General features: G+C 37.8%; 1 protein-coding gene across 6 annotated transcripts in view; it reads right to left on the bottom strand.

The window, feature by feature from the left end:
* Wdr37 (WD repeat domain 37) overlaps positions 1-20,280 on the bottom strand; it is a 63,446-nt gene that overhangs the window by 33,570 nt on the left and 9,596 nt on the right. For all 6 annotated transcript variants that reach the window (XM_076939387.1, XM_076939385.1, XM_034509707.2 and 3 more), the window contains 8 exons: positions 19,580-19,757; positions 15,062-15,158; positions 12,449-12,544; positions 11,910-11,974; positions 8,049-8,184; positions 6,309-6,380; positions 3,582-3,626; positions 1,738-1,814 (listed from right to left, as the gene is read on the bottom strand). In XM_076939387.1, the coding sequence (XP_076795502.1) occupies positions 1,738-1,814; positions 3,582-3,626; positions 6,309-6,380; positions 8,049-8,184; positions 11,910-11,974; positions 12,449-12,544; positions 15,062-15,158; positions 19,580-19,717 (726 nt within the window). In that variant the 5' untranslated portion in view covers positions 19,718-19,757. The remainder of the gene's footprint in view (positions 1-1,737; positions 1,815-3,581; positions 3,627-6,308; positions 6,381-8,048; positions 8,185-11,909; positions 11,975-12,448; positions 12,545-15,061; positions 15,159-19,579; positions 19,758-20,280) is intronic.

Here is a 20,280-nt window from a genome sequence, read left to right as displayed (position 1 = left end):
TAGTATTAAGCATCTTTTCCACTAGAGACCACATTAAAAGACTCAAAAAAGACTGAAACCTCATGTTTTAGAAAGTGAAATGATATAAATTAATTTTGGAGAGCAGAAGTCCATGATAAAGGTACCAGCAAGTATGCTTTCTGATGAAAGGTCTTTTTTCCTGCCTGGCAAACAGTTGCCTTTCACATAATCGAGAGAAAGAAAGCAAGGTCTCTGATGTCTTAAGAACACTAATACTATCAGACCAGGGCCCCACCCTATGGTCTCATTTAACCTGAACTACTTTCTTAAAGATATTGCCTCTAATTAAAGCTACATTAGCATATAAATTTTGGGGTGACACAAATACCCAATTGTGGTTTGAATAGGAATGGCACCCCATAGACTCATGTGTTTGAATGCTTGCCCTAGAGGGAGGGCACTATAAGGAGGTGTGGCCTTGCTGGAGGAAGTGTGTCACTGTGGAGGTGAGCTCTGAGGTCGTAGAAGCTGAAGCCAGTTCACTTCCTGCTGTCTATGGATGAAAATGTAGACCTCTCAGCTCCTTCTCCAGCACCATGTCTGCCTGCATGCTGCCACCATGCACCTCGCCATGATGATAATGATCCTAAGCCAGCCCCAATTAAATGTCTGCCTTTATAAGAGTTGCCATGGTCTTCACAGCAATAGAAAGAAACTCTAAGACACCATCCATAACATTATAACCCTGTGCCTCCAAATTACAGAGCTTTTTTACACTGAAAAATATATTTACTCTATCCCAAAACATCAACTCATTCAAGCATTAACACTAAAGTCTAAAGCACATTCTTAACAAAATACCGTTCAGATTGGGAGGTCAGCTTGAGAATCAAGGTACAATTCATGTCCAAGGAAAATTTATATCTAGCTATAGACCACAGGAAAAAAAACAAGTCATATTTATAAAAAAAAATATAACACCACAGAAGTTCAGGACAGGTAATTCTATTTCCAAAGAGAGCAAAAGAATGGAAGGACAACAGGTTCCAAACAAACCCCAAGTCCAGCAAAGCAAATTCCACTAGATCTAAGTCCCAACAGCAATGCTCTTGAGTTCTGTTCTTTACCTTTTAGATTTATTGAGGTAGCACCTTCATTAATGACTGATAGCTGGGCAGCCCTACCCCTGCTGTGGCACTGGGCAGTGGCATCCTGCCCCCTCCCCAAACCAAAGGGAGGCCAGACAGATGGCACAGGCTTATAATCCCAGCTCTAAGGAGGCTGGGGAAGAATGCAATCTCAAGACCAGCTTGGCTGAGCTACAAGGAAACCATGTGTCTTAAAAAGAAAAAAAAAGAGAAAGAGGAAGAGAAAAATAAAACAGAAAGGCAGGGAGGCTAAGAACCAGGAAGCTAGCCCTTTCAAAATGAGGAAGAGCCAACCTCAGGACTATGATAGACAGGAGTGACTATCTCTTTATCACTAATCACCTTCAGATCCTTGTTCCTCTGTCAAAAGGAAGACACATGTTTATAGCCAGGCGGTTCCATTTCCTGGTGCTTACAGAGCCCAGCACTCTGACAGTCTTCCCCCATCTGTCTGCTAAGGTGGCTGATTAAATTCACAGTTCACAGACACTAATCTTTTAAAACGTAGGTCAGTTAAGCCACATTTGACCACATCCGATACCATTAGCTTATTCTAAAATTTGAAAACATCCAGAGTCCCACATGAATAGAACAACAGAGAACTGTCAGAGTGACCAAGCATGCTTACACTAGTGTCAGCAACAGGCTGAGGTGTTGGCAGCTGTACCACGTATCTCCAGATATGAGCAGTCTGATCTCCAGAAGCTAGAGAGACAAATGGGGAAGATTATCCAAGGGCACACAGTGCATAAAATGTGCTCTTTTTTACATTTGCGGCCAAACACCAAGCATGCTTTTCTAACTTACTCATCATTTAGTAAAACAAATGTACTTTATTTAAATAGTGATTTCAGACTGTATAAGACTATTAATAAAATACATGTACAAAATTAGAATTATTATTGCTATTACTAAAGAAAATATTTCCCTTTCATTTGAGAAAAATTCTGAAGATTAAAAAATATAGAGATTTTAATCTATGTAATAATATTCTATTGCATTACACTTATGACCATAACAGAGTTTGAGATGTTTCAGGGAAAGTGAATGAATACTTTCATCCATTCATTATTATTAAGACTTTACAATAAGCATTATTTATTGTATGTTCCTTTTAGTACCACATATTTATGTTGCTATCCTATTCCTGAAGCAGAAGTTTGTAAGAAAATGCGTTGACTAAGAATGAAAGAGGAAGGACAGCCATACAGGGACCCCCTTCTTTTCCAGGATGGTTATTCTCGCCCCTCACCAACATAGTCTGCTTTCTATCTTCTCTTCACTGCTGCAAGACTTACCTAAAGACGTTACCATGAGCTGAAAGTAAATTTGTAATGGCTGAAATCAACGGATCGCACTTGCACTCTGTAAGAATTGCAGTCTAATTTTCTTGTCTCCTTTAGCTTTCTCAAAGTTCCTATTAGCTCCTTTTGTAGATATCACTTGGTTTCACCTCTCCTTTCTAAGCCTTTGGTTGATATCTAAACTCATCCAACTGCCACTGGTCTGTCTTCTTTCTCTACCAATCATACAATAAACCTTCAGGGTCTTCTCCACTTTCACTCCTCAGATCTGTAGTAAGGTAAATCTTGATATGATCACCTAGGACTGGGAAAATGATTTAGAGAACTTTCCCACTATATCCTCTCACATGTGAAAAGCCTCTGAACAAAACGAGTAATCACTGCACACCACACATGAAGGACTCATGTTGGGCTCCTTCTTTAATGTTTTTACTACACAAAACACCCACCCTGTCACCTCAGCTTGACTCTACAAGTCAGCAGAATATGACCCAGGGGAAAAGTGCAGGTACATCCCTGTTTATAAATGAACAGCCATGTCCCTCCATCGGCTACAGAGGCATACTTTCGTGCTACAAAACAGGACAGAGCAGAGACAGGTGTCATATAGTCTGTCAAAGATAAATATTCCTAACTGGTCTTTTTCAGAAGTATGCCAACCTCTGGCCCATCAAGGCCAACACATACTCTCCAAGATTATCATCTGTATCCCAAAACACAACTCCATAGCTGCATGACAAGTAGCACAAAAGGCTAGTTTCCAAAGCAGCAAATGAAGCTGTTTTCATTTGGTTGGTTGGTTGGTTGGTTGGTTGGTTGGTTTGGTTGTTTTTTGAGACAGGGTTTCTCTGTGTAGCCCTGGCCGTCCTGGAACTCACTCTGTAGACCTGGCTGACCTCAAACTCAGAGATCTACCTGTACCTGCCTCTGCCTCCCAAGCACTGATATTAAAGGAGTACACGCCCCATGCTGGAGCCAGTATAAAATGGGATGCACACAAGCAGCTGAAGCTTAGGTAAATGACCTAGAAAGGAATAAAGGAATTCATAAAATATCTAACTTCCATAAGTACCATGAATAACTCTGATAGTACTAACAAAAGAATATAAAATTTATAGCTGTTTTAAGATTATTAATTTAATTCAAGAAAGAAGAAAAGTCAACATACCAGTAAGAGCCAACTGCTCTGAGGGATGGAATTTTATAGAATTTACTGCAAAATAAAAATATTACAAAAACAGGTTTAAGATAACAAATACATGATACTGATGTTTATTAACTATTGTATGTACTACAAAGTTAATTATAAATTTAAAAAATTATGATAGTTCATTAGAACCTCTGATTGGATTAACCTATGAATTAATGTATAAGTTAAAACAGAGGTATAATAAAGAAAAACTAAAATATGAATTAACTTGCAAAATTACAGGATATATAAAAAAATTTACCAATCTACTTTTATACACAGGTTAAATAATTTAGAGTTAAAATAAATCAGGATAAACAAAGAAAACAAGGGTATTTGACAAGAAGTAAAAGCAAACTGTAGTGTACAGACTTCCCCAGCTTACAGAACCCTGATGTAGTCTACAACAAATGAGACCAGAGGAGAGAACTTGAACCAGACACAAGAATGAACAGGGGTTTGATTCTGTCCTCTCATGTTCTTATCATCACCTTCAGGATACACAAAGGTGAGTATTGGCAATGTTTCCTGAGGAAGTTTTCATGTTCTTAATAAAAAAGCATAAGCCAACAGACTCCAGAGCCCCAGCAGCCTTCTGCCTGCCTTCCTTCCTTGTATTCAGATGGAGTATCTTAATGGATGAATAGACCGTCAGCAAGTTAACAAACATGCACCCAGCTCAATGGGACTGGTCAGGTACTAAAAAGATGCTAAGCCCATCTCCCTACTTAGGCCTTTCCTAAGGCAAACCTTAGGTTTTAGAACAGACTGAAACCACCATTCATCTAACCAGGGAGCTAAGAAGAACCAACCTTCATGACTCTCCTTCACAAAGAAAATGCTTATCTCTTAGACAGAATGTTGTAAAAATTTTGCCATACCTCAAAAAATTATGTCAGTGCAATTTTATTAGCTATGCCTTTAAAATGATGGTTTACTAAGAAACTACGTTAAAAAGAGAGAGACAGAGTTCTATTTACTTTCACTACTGAAATATAAATAATGTAGTAGAGCTGGTAAAATGCTGTCATAAGTACTAAATGTAAGCTATAATGCTAAAAGGCAAATTTATTTTAAACGTAAATCGGGGGCGGGGGAAGGTTAGAGAGATAGCTAAGTGGTTAAGAGTTCCTATTCTTATAGAAAACACAGGTTCAGCTCCCAACATCCACGCAGCTGCTTGCAAGTTGCAAGAGATTCAATACCCTCTTCTGACCTACTTGGCACCAGGCACACATATGGTGCATATATATTCGGACAAAAACAATACGCATAAAATAAAAATAAATATACATTTTTAAAAGACATGGAGAATGTAATACATGTTCTACAAAATTTTATCATATTTTTGAGTCCCCAGTAATATTTTAGGCACTGTATTTATAAACTAAGAAAGAAAAGACTAGTAAGAAAGAAACAGAAGAGACAGGTAGCAGCAAGAACAGCTAAAGAAGAACAAGAGTTGGGGTCTACGAGTTAGAGCCCTCACCACAGAGCAGACCACCAAGATGATCAGGAAGGTGCTGGATTAAATTAGGATTCACTCATGGGTATCGCTCTGCACAAGTTAAAGGTGATGTTGAATCTAAAATGTGAGCCTAAGCTCAACTCCAATCGGAGTAGAGATATTCTCAAGAAAGACACTTGTGTCCCTCTCTTTGGCTACCAAACTATAACCTTTTCTCCACTGGGAGAATTACCGTGTTTTAACAACATGCTGAAGTCCAACTGAAGCAAAGGCTTCTATTCTACACATATAAATTAACCTAGGGATTTAAAATAAAAACAAAAACCTCAGAACTGGAATGAGTGGGGAGCTTACATACCACCAAAAGACTCTTTCAGAAGTGAGATCTTTAAACTCCCTTTTCTTCAGCTAAGAAAGGAAAAAGTTTCTGTAAGAAAATGGAGGTAACCTGGCTAAGTGGTTAAGAGAACCTATTCTTATAGAGAACCCATGTTCAGCTCCCAGCGTCCACATAGCTGGGAAGCGCAAGTTCCTTCCTAGGACTGTCTCATCACTAAATTCATAGTATGTTCTAGCTTTCCTCTTGTTGATTTCTATGAATTATTAAGATCATCAAAGGCACAGTGGAGAAGAAATCTCACACACACACACACTTAAGTTCATGGACCTAAGTGCTCAATATCAAACCTGTCTATCAAAGCTAAGGAACAGCGGTAGCTGACAGAGGAGGTAAGTGAATAGGGAAGCAGCCTTGCACAAAGACTGGATAAAGACATTCTAGGAGGAAGAAATTTACATACATTTAGGAGAAAAGTACAAAAGTAAAATTTGGTCAGAACTATTAGTATAACTGAAGAGGCAGGAGAGAGATACTTTAAAATATTATAAACTACAGAGCCAAAACAATCAGTGGGAGCATCCTTTATTTTGCTTCACCAAAGTATTACAGATTAATCTCTAACACATGGTTTATAATAAATAATTATAAAGCTACACAATATAGACTAATACATAGCAGCATTTAAGCACCAATCTTTTTCCCTTTATTATTCATATAAAGTAAAAAAGTTTACTCTAGTCTCTAACTACATTAGACTGTACCGCGACCAACAAAATATTAAAATTTTATATCAAGTGTAAAACTTTCTACCAATACAGTCAGTACTATGAATAATTTAAAAGAAGAGCAAGGTGAAATGCAGCTTCTGATTACTGTGCTCACTGAGGTTAATGCTTACCTGAGCCCACATGGCCGGCATATTTGACAAGGCATTTGCCAGTCTCTATGCTCCACAACAAAGCTGTGTGATCTACAAGAAGAAGTCATAGCTTAGCAATCACTAATTTTATAGTCCCTTTAAAAATACAGTTAATGCTCTAAAAATGCTAAGTCACATCACCCCTAACAGTTAATTGTATTCTTATTTTTATTTTATTTTATTTTATTTTATGTAGATGGGCATTTTGTCTGCATGTATGCCTTTGTATGCAGTACCCTTGAAGGACAGAAGAGGGCACTGGATCCATTGCGATTGGATTTACAAGACAGTTGTGAGCTTCTGAGTGGGTGCTGGGTCTCTGGAAAAATGGTCAGTGCTCTTAACCACTGAGTCATCCCTCCAGCCCCCAAATAGTTCCTGCAACTTTGATTCTACTACTTTATACAATTCACCTGACCTGAGCAAAGTTTCCATTATTAGAGAGGCACAAGGCTGTGGCTTGTCTAAAGCCATAGAACTGGAAATGGACAAAAGGACTTGGTTTCCTACCAGACCATCACACAGGGGCCATCATGTGTGCAACTGGCACACAGAAGCCATTCATACCACAGCTCCATTATCTTATCCAAGTATCAGAACTTTCCAGAACATCTTAGAATTCTCAAAATCAATTAGTCTCCAAATTCAGTTCAATTATGTGAAATAATGGCTGGTCCTTTGGGCTTTATCCTCTCACAAGCACTAAGGGAGGAAGGTAAATTCTGAGAAAAAATAGTTGTCACTTATCCAAATGAAATTTCAGAAATATTATAAAAGCCATCCCCTCTTTTTTTAACTAATACCTTCAAATCATCCAAGATGTTTATAAAGTATGAGAACAATTTCAGCCAGGAAGATAACTCTCAAACACGATTTCTTATGCTCTTTTACTTATAAGAGTCAGACTCTAGTGAAAAAGTAACTTCTCGCAAGCTAAGAGCACCACTTTCCACAGCCAGCCATCATTTTTAATTCTAGCAATTTTATCTGAGGAGATATACATTAGACTAGTCTGAGGTTTGATAAACTATGGTGCTGGTGGTGTGACCCCTGAAGACCAAACTCCTCTGACAACAAATCAGGGTAGAGGATATGCATTTTTTTGGTTGCTAGCATAACACTTTCATTGGTGGAAGAAAAATGACAAACCTGCCCCCAAATCAGAAGCACCTCTAGCTCAAAGAACAAAGAATCAAAAAAAAAAAAAACCTAATGTTTAAAAAATATCCCACCATGTTGTTCCTACCATCCAAATACTGATACCTTCACATAGTACATACTTAGCTAAAGCCAAGTATCCCCTTCCTCAAAAACCAGGAGTCCAGCCTTGGTCGTGACATCACCCATAAGACTACTACAAAGGAAGACTACAGGTCTCAGAAAAAAAGGGTGTTCCCAAGTCAAAACAAAAGCTTTTCCTTTTCCTTTCCATTTTCCTTCTTTGCTCTTCATCTCGGTTTCTATTTGAGAGACCATGTGACAAGATTTCATATCACAGACCATGGTGGCCTAGAACTTGAAGTCCTCCTGCCTCCACCCTGAGTGCTAGGACTTTGGCATATCCTGCCACAAGTGGATCCAAAAGCTTTCGCTTTAATAACTCTTCCAGCACACTGCTGTTTCCAGAACGGCTCTGCTACTGCCAACTGAAAGTCACTTCCATCAGTTATCAATCAAAGTCATATTTTAATAAGCCAGCTGCAACGGTGTCTGGCTCACCGGCAGATGCTGTCCCAAGAACAATAGGCTGTGTCCTTGCAACACTGACATCCCAGATGCCATCCCTGTGGCCAATGTACTCCTTCACAAGCTGGCAGATGGCCCTTGATGTGGTAGTCTTAAAGCTGGAGACAATCTAAATTGAAAAGAAAAGAAGCACTTTTAAACACATACTAAATTAAATTAAATTTCTCTAAGTTAAAAAAGGCAAACAGCAAAAAGATGCCTTGAAAAAATGTGTAAGTCACTTAACAGAATATTTTAAACACCACCAGAATATAATATAAGCATGAACAGAACTGACTGGTCTCACTCAGCTTGGTATTAGAGGCTTCAGAAACATTTCCTCACTCCACTAGTGGACAGAAGTCAAGTAGGTAGCTAGTGTCTTACTGCAGAAGAAAGGCACAGATGGGCCTTGGAAGACATTCAGCCCCAAATCTCAATCACCAAGCAAAATTCCCCCTCTTTAAAACATACACAAAGAGAAAGACACACACACACACACACAGAGAGAGAGAGACAGAGAGAGAGAGAGAGAGAGAGAGAGAGAGAGAGAGAGAGAGAGAGTCAAAGAGGGAGAGTCAAAGAGGGAGAGTCATAGAGACAAAGAGACAAAGACCAGACAGACAGACAGACAGACAGAGACAAAGACATGGAAAAGTTAAGGGAGAAAACAATACCCCAACTTACTAACACTAAAGAGTGTGCTCACAAAAGCACTTTCATATTTTCCTGAATTTGATCATTTTACACCAACCACATATCAAAACAAAAAAGCCCATGATGTAAGAGGAATCAAAAGACCACACTTGTAACAGATGAGGAGGTTTGTTAAACATCGTTTATTGAGCACTTGCTTGAAGCCACGTGCCACACTAGATGGAGACAGCTGAGAGATACAAAGGCCTTTTAGAAGCTCATATTCTAATGGAAACAGACATGAGGTGATACAGACAAGGAACACACAGTAAGATACTGTCCCATTTAATGACACATAACAAACAACTCTCATTTCCCTTATGATAAATATATTCTTATATTCCCTTAGGAAGAATAAAAAGTGAGAAAGAAACTAAATGCAAAATTTTCCTTAAACTTTGTAGTCATAAAGCTGTTCTCAGATAAATGAAAAAGTTTCAACTGTTAAGTAAATCAGAAAAAATATAAAGAATAACGAACCTATAAAAGCAAGCAAAAAAAAAAAACCAAAATGAGAATTTAATGAATTCATACAGCTTGCTTTTAACAATAATTTTGCAGAGCCCAGGACATGTATATAAATTTACTCTTACATAAATATATGCATATACAATCTGTTACATCAATTAGGAATGTGCTTTCAGATTATCCCCAACACAGTAAAGACAAAAATAGAAAGCTCAGTGAAGAGACTGACATTTTACAAGTAATATAAATCAATTCTATTTACTTGGTTTAAACTTTACAGAAAACAGGACTCGCTCAAATCTCAAACCCATCACTGTCCTCTTACCTTTCTGAAAGCTAGTCTCCCTCCTAAAATCAACAAAAGTATCCCTCTACAACATATATGAGCTTCTGCTCACAGAAAACACCACTGAGATGCCAAACAGTATTACATTTTAGACCACATAAAAGTTGCCACCCTTCTAAGTTATAGTAAATAACATTTTCCAAGTCTCTCAACATTTTCTAATATAAAGAATGCTAGTATATAAATCTAGTGAGCCACATTTCTTAGCCATCCCACTCACAGGGAAGAATGAAGAGCACTACCATGGAAACACAACTTCATACGTCAGATACAGGATAACAGGATGCTCATAAATGCTGTGGCATACCATCCCTCATGCTACTGCCATATGTTCATTTTGCTTTTTAAAAAAAGAAAGAAAGAACAAGAAAAAGCACTGACTTAAGCAGGGCATGATGGAGCACGCCTTTAATCCTAACAGTCATGAGGCAGAGGCAGGAGAGTCTCTGAGTTCTAGGACAACCTTGTCTACATAGGGAGTTCTAGGACAGTCAAAACTACATAGAGGCCCTGTCTCAATAAAAAACAGACAAACAAACACTGACTTGGTCAAGATTACAAAGAGACCCAACAGAACTGAATTACTAGAAAGAACATTTGGACAGAACAACAGCAGAATAAACAATGGTATGACGTTTTCCCATAATCCTAAATCATTTTAAGTAGAACACAGCCTAAGGCACTTTAAAAACAAATCAGAAAGACCCTTTTCCACTACCAAAAAAAAAAAAAAAAAAAAATACTTTCTAAAGAATATTTGCAAACATTTCCACTGATTTCTTTAATGTAGTTTTCAGAGTAAAGTGTCTCCCCCACCCCACCCCATAAGCATTAACAATCAGTCATGAGCTGCCCAGGGAAGGGAACCTCTGTGGGTTGACTTCATACACTTCTGTGCTCCCACTGTCTCACCAAACATGCTACTTGCCTTTCATGGCTCTGAGTCACAAGGAGGGCAAGTAATGAATCTAGATTGTAGCATGTTCTTGTTGCATTCGTGCTTAGCTTTAAAACCAAGAATCCATGCTGTGGTACAAATCAGAATATATCGTTACCAAATTATCTCTTCAATTTGGATGTCTTGCGTTTCATTATTTTTTAAGATGAGTACATACAGTGTACAAATTGCTGTAAAGTTCATAGAATTTGCTTCTGACATATTCTAATCCTATAATGTCTGCCATTAAATATTGTAGAACTCTAATATATTTTAAAGCAAAATACTATTATTGTGCATGCCCTTACCTTTGTCCAAACCTTGTTTTTTATTGCTCATGGTAAAAGACTGTTATATATAAGCATATCTTCCTCTACTTCAGAAATAACCAGAAAGTTTTAAATCATAAGACCACACATTGTATACACAGAATTGTAAGCATCAGAATAATCTATTTAATTCAAGATAATATAACAAAAACTGAAGAACATAATTTTGCACTTCATTTTGAAGAAAAACTGAAATTACAAATTTCAAAAGTTAAGATGAACTAGACATTACAACAAACAAAAATTTGATGAAACAGCAATTTACATTTCGGATGTTATCAAAGAACACAGTAGCAAAATGTCAACAATACTCATGCTCTCTCCTAAATAAAAATTACCAAGAATTTTTAAATAAGGAGAGCAGGCGGAAAGGCTAGACTTGCCCTCTTAACTGAAGTTTACCTCAGTGGTCCTGTCAAATAAATGACTGTCCATCCAAGACAATGAATTGTACAAATGAAAAGCTGGTAATAGCTATGTAGTCACAGTACAAATTTCAATTTTTCCTCTCACATTTAACCAGAGGAGTACACATTTGCCAAAGTTAGGTAATCAAACTACTCCAAATCAGATATGTACACTATTACCTCAAACTACTATTGCAATAGCTTTCCACACAGTTAACGCCTCACCACTTGGTCAGTCTAAGTGCTTTAAAGGAAACCAACCTCCCTGACCACCCTACATGCCTCACAACCACACCCTCACTGCTGTCTCGTACTTAGAAAATAGAAAAATAATAATGAAAACATAACTTCAGCCAGATAGAACTTTCACCCCACGTGTTTACCTACTATCTGTCTTTGAATCCATATATTTTTTAGCAAGCCAATTAGCATTGCAAAATATGTTCTTCTAATGACGAAAAACTACTAATGCACAACACAGTGATCTCACTGAAGTTAGAATCTAAGTTAGTATTTAAACATCTATATACGACAGCCATTTGGCAAGAGTTGTTTCTAGAAACCAGACATTTTCCTATTACACATTTCTAACTGGAAAATATGCAAGTTAAAGTACACATCTGCACACCGCAAGCACCACATGACTGGCTCCAGAGCCAGTGCCTTGCATACCTTGCTGGTGGAAGCCTTGTAGGTGGTCTTAAGCTTCTGAGAAAGCTGACTAGTACTGTGACTGGCTGTGGAGACAGAGAATCGACAGTCAAACACCCTCAAACTCAAGAAGCACAGCACTGCAACATGCAGCTGTGTCTCAGGAAGAAAGGGAAACACCAAGACACGGGGACAACAGCAGCACTAACGGGACCCAGGCTTTCTCATCTGACCTAGACTTGAATTATGTATTCCAAGTTTGGCTGATAGCAGAAAGCAAAAGAGTCAGTGTCCCTCATGGATCCCAGTTTCCCTGGTAAGTAACCTACATGCAATACTTTATAAATGCCTTACCTTGCCGGGCAGTGGTGGCACACGCCTTTAACCCCAGCACTTGGGAGGCAAAGGCAGGCGGATTTCTGAGTTTGAGGCCAACCTGGTCTACAGAATGAGTTCCAGGACAGGCAGGGCTACACAGAGAAACCCTGTCTCACAGAAACAAAACATAACAATAAATAAATAAATAAATAAATAAATAAATAAATAAATAAATGTCTTACCTTTTGTTTTGAGCTGGCCCTTACTCAATTCTGCCCCATCAATCGCTTGTCCTTCACCAGCTAAACGTTCATTAAGAGTATCAATTTCTCTGCGCACTAGAAATAAAAACATTTTTAATGTAAAAATGTATTCAATCACTTGTAAACTAAAATACATATGAATGTTGAATTGGGATTGTCAAAACAAAGATGTGAAAAATTTTCTAAAAAGCAAGGTGATAGTTTATACTTTCCAAACACTCAAGCCATTATTCCACGTGGGGATGCAGCTCAGTGGAGTGCTCACCCAGCAGGCATGAAGACCTGGGTTTTATCCACACACTATACAGACTGGCTGTGGATGCCTACAATCTCAGCACTTAGAAGATAGACACAAGAAGATCAGAGGTTCAGGGTCATTCTCAGCTACATTTCAAATTCAAGGCCACTCTGGGCTACATGAGATCCAATTTTAAAAATAAATAAATAAATGAAAATTCACTCTTGTGACCCTGTGAAGATGTTACTCTCAGGGTCTTAACCACACCACTTGCACACATCCAAATTCTTTCAGCACAGCTTTCTTTTTACTAGTTTGTACTTAAAAACATTCTGATACTGCCTAAAATTCAGTAATATATTCATAGCTTACTTGTGGATAGTGCAACTGAGGAAAAAAACATAGTAACAATATGTAACTACTGGTACATGACCACAGAAAAATCTCCACATAAGGATTATGTGTAACAAAAATTTTAACATTCCAGAATGAAAAATTAATAGAAAATTCAGGATTGGGAGTGTCAGGGGAGAAAAACATAAAAATGGACCATTAAAAAGAATACAGTATCTGAAAATACATAAAACTATGTTCCTGCTTGCTACCAGAGGACCAAGGGAATACCCTCAGGCATCCTCACTATGAAACTGAGAAAAGACTTGCCCAGTGAAGTAACTGGTCTAAAAGCACCAAGTCCCAACCTGGTACAACTAGGATCTGACTTACACACATGTCCACTAAGCTCTAGGGCCTACATGCTTGTCAGAACACCATGAAGCCTCCTGGGACTGTACGATACTTGTGACCAAAGTCTAAAACAAGTCAAGGTCAGGAATAGGCTAAGGACAAAGGCTCTATCCAGCATCCAGACTAAGCAACAAGGACTTTATTTTATGGGCACCAAGAAGCTACAAAACTTACTAAATGCTAGACAACATAAAGTCAAAATATCTCCCAACATTAGTAATTTGTAAAGATTTATTTTTAACTTGGGGAGGGGGTAATGCTTTTTTAAGACTGCAATTACTTCATGACTGATCCAACCATAGAAATTAAAAGGTGTAAACCAGCCTACAATTTAACTGCTGCTTATTAGTATCCATGCAATTCTTATTAGAGTAGAGAAAGAACCAAGTTCCGTGGTAGTTCATTTAAATGGTATGCATGTTATAAACATCCCCCATAAAAACTACCCAATAATAGAACACCAAAAGAGATAAAAGACATTAATTTCCCAATGGTGAAGCATTAATACATCTGGTCTCATCTAAAACTGGAAGACTACTCATGCTTAAAAAAATAATAACCAGAACTCAAAGCAGAAAAAAAAAAATGCAGAAAATGTTTTCCTTTAAATAGTATGATGGGTCAAAGGGTTATATAGATTTCTTTTTTTTTTAAAGCACATATAGGAATTTATAAAAAAAACAAACAAACAAAAAAAACTAAAGTGAAGCTATTTCAAAATTCTTTTTGATTTACCTCTAATACATCAACATGTTTTTGGAAATTTTCAAGAGAAGATATATTAAAGTTCATATAATTTATGGTACACTTGGTATATAAAAATTAAATGTGTTCATTTTGTATAAAACTGTAATTTTGATTGTTGATCTGATAACCCCCTCAAAGATTCTCAGGGCCCAGCCCTATGATGCCTGTTAACATGTTACCTTCTAAGTTCAGGGGTTCTGCAGGTAGGGAGGTTATCCTGGAATATCTAGGGGCTCAATCAAATCACATATCCTTAGGACTAGAACAGACAGAAAGGCAAGTCAGAGAGGAAACAAAAGGAACTATCACATCACCAAAGGAGATGGGCACATGAGCCAAAGGCAGTGACAAAGGAGCCTGTCCTAAAACCACAATTAACACATTCTGTCACCATATAAAATAAGCAGGAAACGATTGTCCCTGGAGGTTCCAGAAAGGAACACAACTCTGCCAAAATTCAATATCATCCTGGGAAGAATCATACTAGGCCCACAGAACTAAGGTTTTTTTTCTATTATTTTACGTGTATGGGTGTTCTGTATATATGCCCATATACTACATGAATGTCTGGTGCCCTCTGGGGTCAGAAGAGGACATCAGATCTCCTGAAACCGAAATTACAAACAGTTGTGAGCAATCCTGTGGGTGCTGAGAACTAAACCCTGGACTTTTGGAAGAGCAGTCTATGTTCCTAACAGGTAAACCACTGCTCCAGCCCCAATAATATGATTAAGTCAGCATGTTTAACAACAAATAGAAAGTGAATAGAGTGATAAATCTCAATCCACAAATACTGTTCTCAAAGACTTCTATGGATAGGTAATAATTTTTTAAAATACATTAAGATAGAAGATACTCACATTCTAAGTTTTCGATGTAAAGATTTTCAAATTCTCTTTCTATCTGGCCAAACAATTCCAGCAGTGTACTGCGAACTGAGGATGGCAGTTTAGAATCCTGTACAAAAAAAATATTTTTTGTTTAGAATAAATGAATAAATCACTTTAATACCAAGCAACAATATATTTTTTCAAAGTGAATTATCGTTTATCTTAAACTCTTACAACATCATATATTTTATTTCTTATACATATGAAGGTTTCAAGAGTTTAAACTTTAACTAGGGATGTAGCTCAATGAGAGCATGTATTGAATATGGGTTCAATTCCCAAGACTCAAAACGATGTAAGATTCAAGTTGCTACAAAGGAAACAATTATCAAAATGTATTCCTAGAGGAATAAAAGATTTAAGAGCACAAAATAACATAACTTTTCCTTTTACACATGTGAACATAGTTCTCTGAAGAAGCCGTATATGCTCTACAGATCTTAAAGACTGACTGGAAACATCTTAATTGTGAAAATGGGATGTTTCAGACTGAGAACCTGTATAATCTGGAGTTACCTTCTGTTCTTTTTCACAGCTATTTACTATCAACTCTGTGCCTACCTAACATCCTGACTGCTAGATAATCCTTTTAGAGTGCACTGTTACACTGCACACACCTCAAGCATTCACCAAACCTACAGCCAAGATTGTCAGTCAGAACACCCGAAGCCTACAGTAAGGACTCCCCTGCTTTGCTGTAGCCTGCTATAAACCTTTCCCATTGCAGGAAAAACCTACCAGATGTCCAAAGGATACATGTGGGTTAGTGCACTGATGTATGACATTCTTCTGTTATTTATGTGACTACAAAAGGCCTTGTACCCTCTTCCATAACAGAATGTGTTATACAGGTGAACATAATCTGTGTTCTTGGGCCTTGGTCACACACACTAGACTCAGAGGAAACCTTTTCCTGTTGAAGGAAAAGCTCTGTTTTGCAATGACACAGAGGGAACATGAGTTTACTTTATTCAAAAATTTCCAAGTTCGTAGAGAAGCAAGGCCATTCCCAAATGTGAAGCTATGCTACAAATAGCCTTTGGATTCTACCACAGGCTATTAAAAAGACAAATCAACAAACAAAAACAGCAGGTACTTCAATTGACTATTTCAATGGACTATATTCACTAAGAGAGAGATGCACCTAATCAGATCCACTGTGCTTCAACCAAAACAAACTAGAGACTTCCTATAACACTGTAACTAAGACATTATAAAGATGTGGGGGTGGGGGAGGAATCTTGCCCACCATAGGAACAAATGTCTAGTAGTTTAGTCAACATATAAAGTAGGTACCCATTCGGGCCACACTCTTTATGCCTTTGCACATCTCCCCTCCCACTTCCAGTCTCAAAAGCAAAATGAAGGCAACAGGAAGCAGCAACATCTCCAGCAAACTTCCAAGTTTAAAATATGAACACTTCGAAGGCGCCAAGTAAGTTCACAAAATAATTTACTTTTCCAAACACTAAATAAATAGAAGACTAATTGATAAGAAGCCTATCTATTCTACTATACTCTCCACAAGGGCACTATCTACATATAATAGTTAGTATGTATGCCCCACCTCTCCCCAGCACAAAAAGTTTATTTCAAAAATAAAAATCTCAAATACTTCAATATTAATACTCCAATATTTAAGTAACATCAGTATAATCTTCACATGATTTTTCAAGTTTATATACAACACCAATTACTGAGACCTGATAAGCTGCAAACTTAAAAAATAGTCATACACACAATATTTATTAAATTCCACCTCACCAGGCGATGGTGGCGCACGCCTTTAGTCCCAGCACTTGGGAGGCAGAGGCAGGCGGATTTCTGAGTTTGAGGCCAGCCTGGTCTACAGAGTGAGTTCCAGGACAGCCAGGGCTATACAGAGAAACCCTGTCTCGAAAAACCAAAAAAAAAAAAAAAAAAAAAAATTCCCCCTCAAGTTCACTTCTTAGAACTAGATATAAATTCAAGAAAAAGTAAACATCTCCACAATTTGAATTTTTCAATAATCATGTATTCTCACATAAATTTCATAAACCACTTAAAATATATACATGCTAGCTTAAACAATGATTCTGGTAGAGATGGCAATTTTTAACATTCCTCTAAAAAATTTCAAATTTACAACTTAAAGACTGACCTACTATAGTTAGTACCATGGAGATTAAGCTTCACCTTCTTTTTGATACTGTTCCCTAATAACGGAAAGAGCACTGCTCTACTGTGACTAGATGACTACTCCTGTAATCAAGACTACTGACATTCAGCCCATCTCTACTCTCCCACAGCAGTCCACTTAGACCCACCATGCCAGCTGCAGCGCCAAACACTATCACTCCCTTCCCTCCTGTAAAAGGGAGGGTAGAACCAGCCACTCACAGATCATGCTGGTTGGTTCCAGTTCAAATAACTATACTCAGTAAACAATAAGCACTATCTAGCGTACAGGTCTGTATTGCTCAGATGAAAAGAATTGTGAATTACCTTGTAATGGTTACTGTGAGCTACAAGTATCACCTTATACTACATCACAATGGAAGACAACACTAAAAACAAATTCACTTCATATGGGAAATAACTCTAGAATGTGCCAGCAAACAAAGTAGAATTTTCACTGGTAGAAATATAAGTAAATCAAAAAACTTTTAAGAACCGTTTTAGATTGTTTATCTATACTGTCCAATTAGTAGCCAACAGCCACATATGACTATTTAAATTTCAATGTAATTTGTGTTTAATCTACATTTTAAATCCTAAGTCACACCAACCATGTTTAACTGACTACATGTTATATCCACCTTGTGGCACCTTTATTAAAAGTGACACTTCCACCAACAAAGCAATCCTACCAGGCACTTGTAGTTTTACTCTCTCAAATGGATTAACTGTGCCCCAAACCTGAATGCCCTTGAATGCAAGTTTATTAGAAGTCAAGATCTTTACTGAAGTGACTAGTAAAATGCAGTCATAATGGTGACCCTAATTGATTATGACTGCTGTTGTTTTTATAAGAGTTAAGGAAAACATGCAAAGAGGAAACACCATGAGGATGGAAGGGGTGGCAGTCACAACTACAAGTGAGGCCTTGGGGGCCCTTGATCTTGGATTTCATCCTCTAGAATTATGAAAAAAAATTATGTTGTCTATGCTACCTAGTTTATAGTACTTTGTTACAACCTAGCAAAGGTAAATACTGTCAAAGTATTTTTATGTTTTTTATATCCATCACTAGCTAAAATATAACTTTTTATATAAAGTAGACAGGGCAGAGTTGAGCTTCTATATTCAAAGTTTTACAACTGTAGAGTTAACCAACTGTAGGTGAGAAACATTTAGGCAAAAGCAAGATAACACACAGCATGCCTATAACCCCGAGGCATGAGCAACTGTGACAAAAGGATTCCAAGCCCAAGTTCAAAGTCAGACTGGCCTATGTATAAGAAGACCCTCTCTCAAAACAACAGAAAAAAATTGTGTGTGTGTGTACATGTGTGCGTGCGCATGCGCATGCGCGCACATACTGTGGGGAAAAAAAAGAAGCTGCACTGAACATGTAGCAACCTTTCATCATTATTTCCTAAAGACAGTGTAACAATTACTTGCCCAGCTGAATCAACTCTACCAGAGGCCATAATCCTTTTGGTTTTTTAGGTGAGCACTACGGCCAACAGTACTAAATTACTGAACAGGGTTTATACACGAGAAGTCACATGCAGGAAGCTCTTACGCAGCTCTAGTAAGATCTGACATTCATAAAGGCCAAGTTCTCATAGTCCAGCCTTTCTATCCTACAGCTCTATGGCTGATACAAGCTAACTGTGAAAAAATGCTTACAAAAGTATAAGTGCATTCTTATATAGGTATCACTATGTGATTATTTTAATAAAGCCTACCTACTTTATCTAGATTTCACAACAATAGTCTTTATAAACCCTACCATTTTTGACATCTATAAAGGCACTAGAAAAGTATGAACAAAACTTAACATTATTAGCCATATATTAGTACAGTCATCAAAGGACAGTATATTCACTATATATAGCAGAGACAAGGACAAGGCAAGTCACTTCAGAAGCAGGAAGAGTATCAAAATTTTAATTCTCCCTTTTCTTGAGAGCACTAAAAACAAAAAACCTTGCTTGGGAATCTGGACAACTAACCTGTACAAAGAGTAAAATGAGTCCTTATTGTGACTGTCATACCCATGTCTTTTTGCTATAAATACATTACCCTTAGCCGGGCACGATAGCACATGCTTTTAATTACAGTACTTGGGAGGCAGGGCAGGTGGATCTCTACGAGTTCCAGACCAGCCTGGACTACATACCAAGCTTCAGGACAGACAAGACTACACAGAGAGATCCTGTGTTCTGTTTGGCAGTATAAGCCTTTCTTTGGCTTTCAAGACCTACATACATTAGCTTATTTCAATCACACTACTAGCATGACAGTCATCTTTACAGTGGGCACTAACCAATGCTGACTTACTTGTCCTTCTAACATTTCTCTTGGCAGTCCAGTCCTCTCTTGTTCTGAGCTGTTAGTTCTTCGTATAGAAAGGCTATGAGATTTGCGCTTTTGTTTTGCTTGGCGAGCAGTTGAACAACTTCCGCTTTCTGTGGGCATTACTTCTAGAAGGTAGTGTCCTGGTCACTCCTGCAATAAGCTAAACAACAGCAGGGAAAACAAGTACTTCATTTCTGATACGGCAAATTGAAATAATGAGCAGACAAAGTAAGGACTTCTTACTAAGGTTAGAGCTCACTAAACAACACAGAACTCAAGTGTTAAGATCAGTTACAGTGCCGGGCGGTGGTGGCGCACGTCTTTAGTCCCAGCACTTGGGAGGCAGAGGCAGGCGGATTTCTGAGTTCGAGGCCAGCCTGATCTACAGAGTGAGTTCCAGGACAGCCAGGGCTATACAGAGAAACCTTGTCTCGAAAAAAAAATAATAAAATAAAATAAAAATCAGTTACAGTGATTCTTGTTGTTTGAGTTTCTCTCAAAACTGCTTAGCTATTCTTGTTCCTTAATCTAACCTTCTAATTTTCAAAAGTCAGTGAGACTTTTTTCAATCTCTAAAACTGCTGCTTTATGGGTTAGAGAGATCACTTAGTGGTTAAGAGCCTAAGAGCTCAATTCCCCACCCCCATGAGCTAGCTCACAACCTTCTGTAACTGCAGTTCCCG

Source organism: Arvicanthis niloticus, chromosome 8 (genome assembly GCF_011762505.2).
Source record: "Arvicanthis niloticus isolate mArvNil1 chromosome 8, mArvNil1.pat.X, whole genome shotgun sequence".
Taxonomy (NCBI): Eukaryota; Metazoa; Chordata; class Mammalia; order Rodentia; family Muridae; genus Arvicanthis; species Arvicanthis niloticus.
Note: the sequence above shows the minus strand (reverse complement) of the source record. Positions and strands in the feature narration are given on the sequence as shown.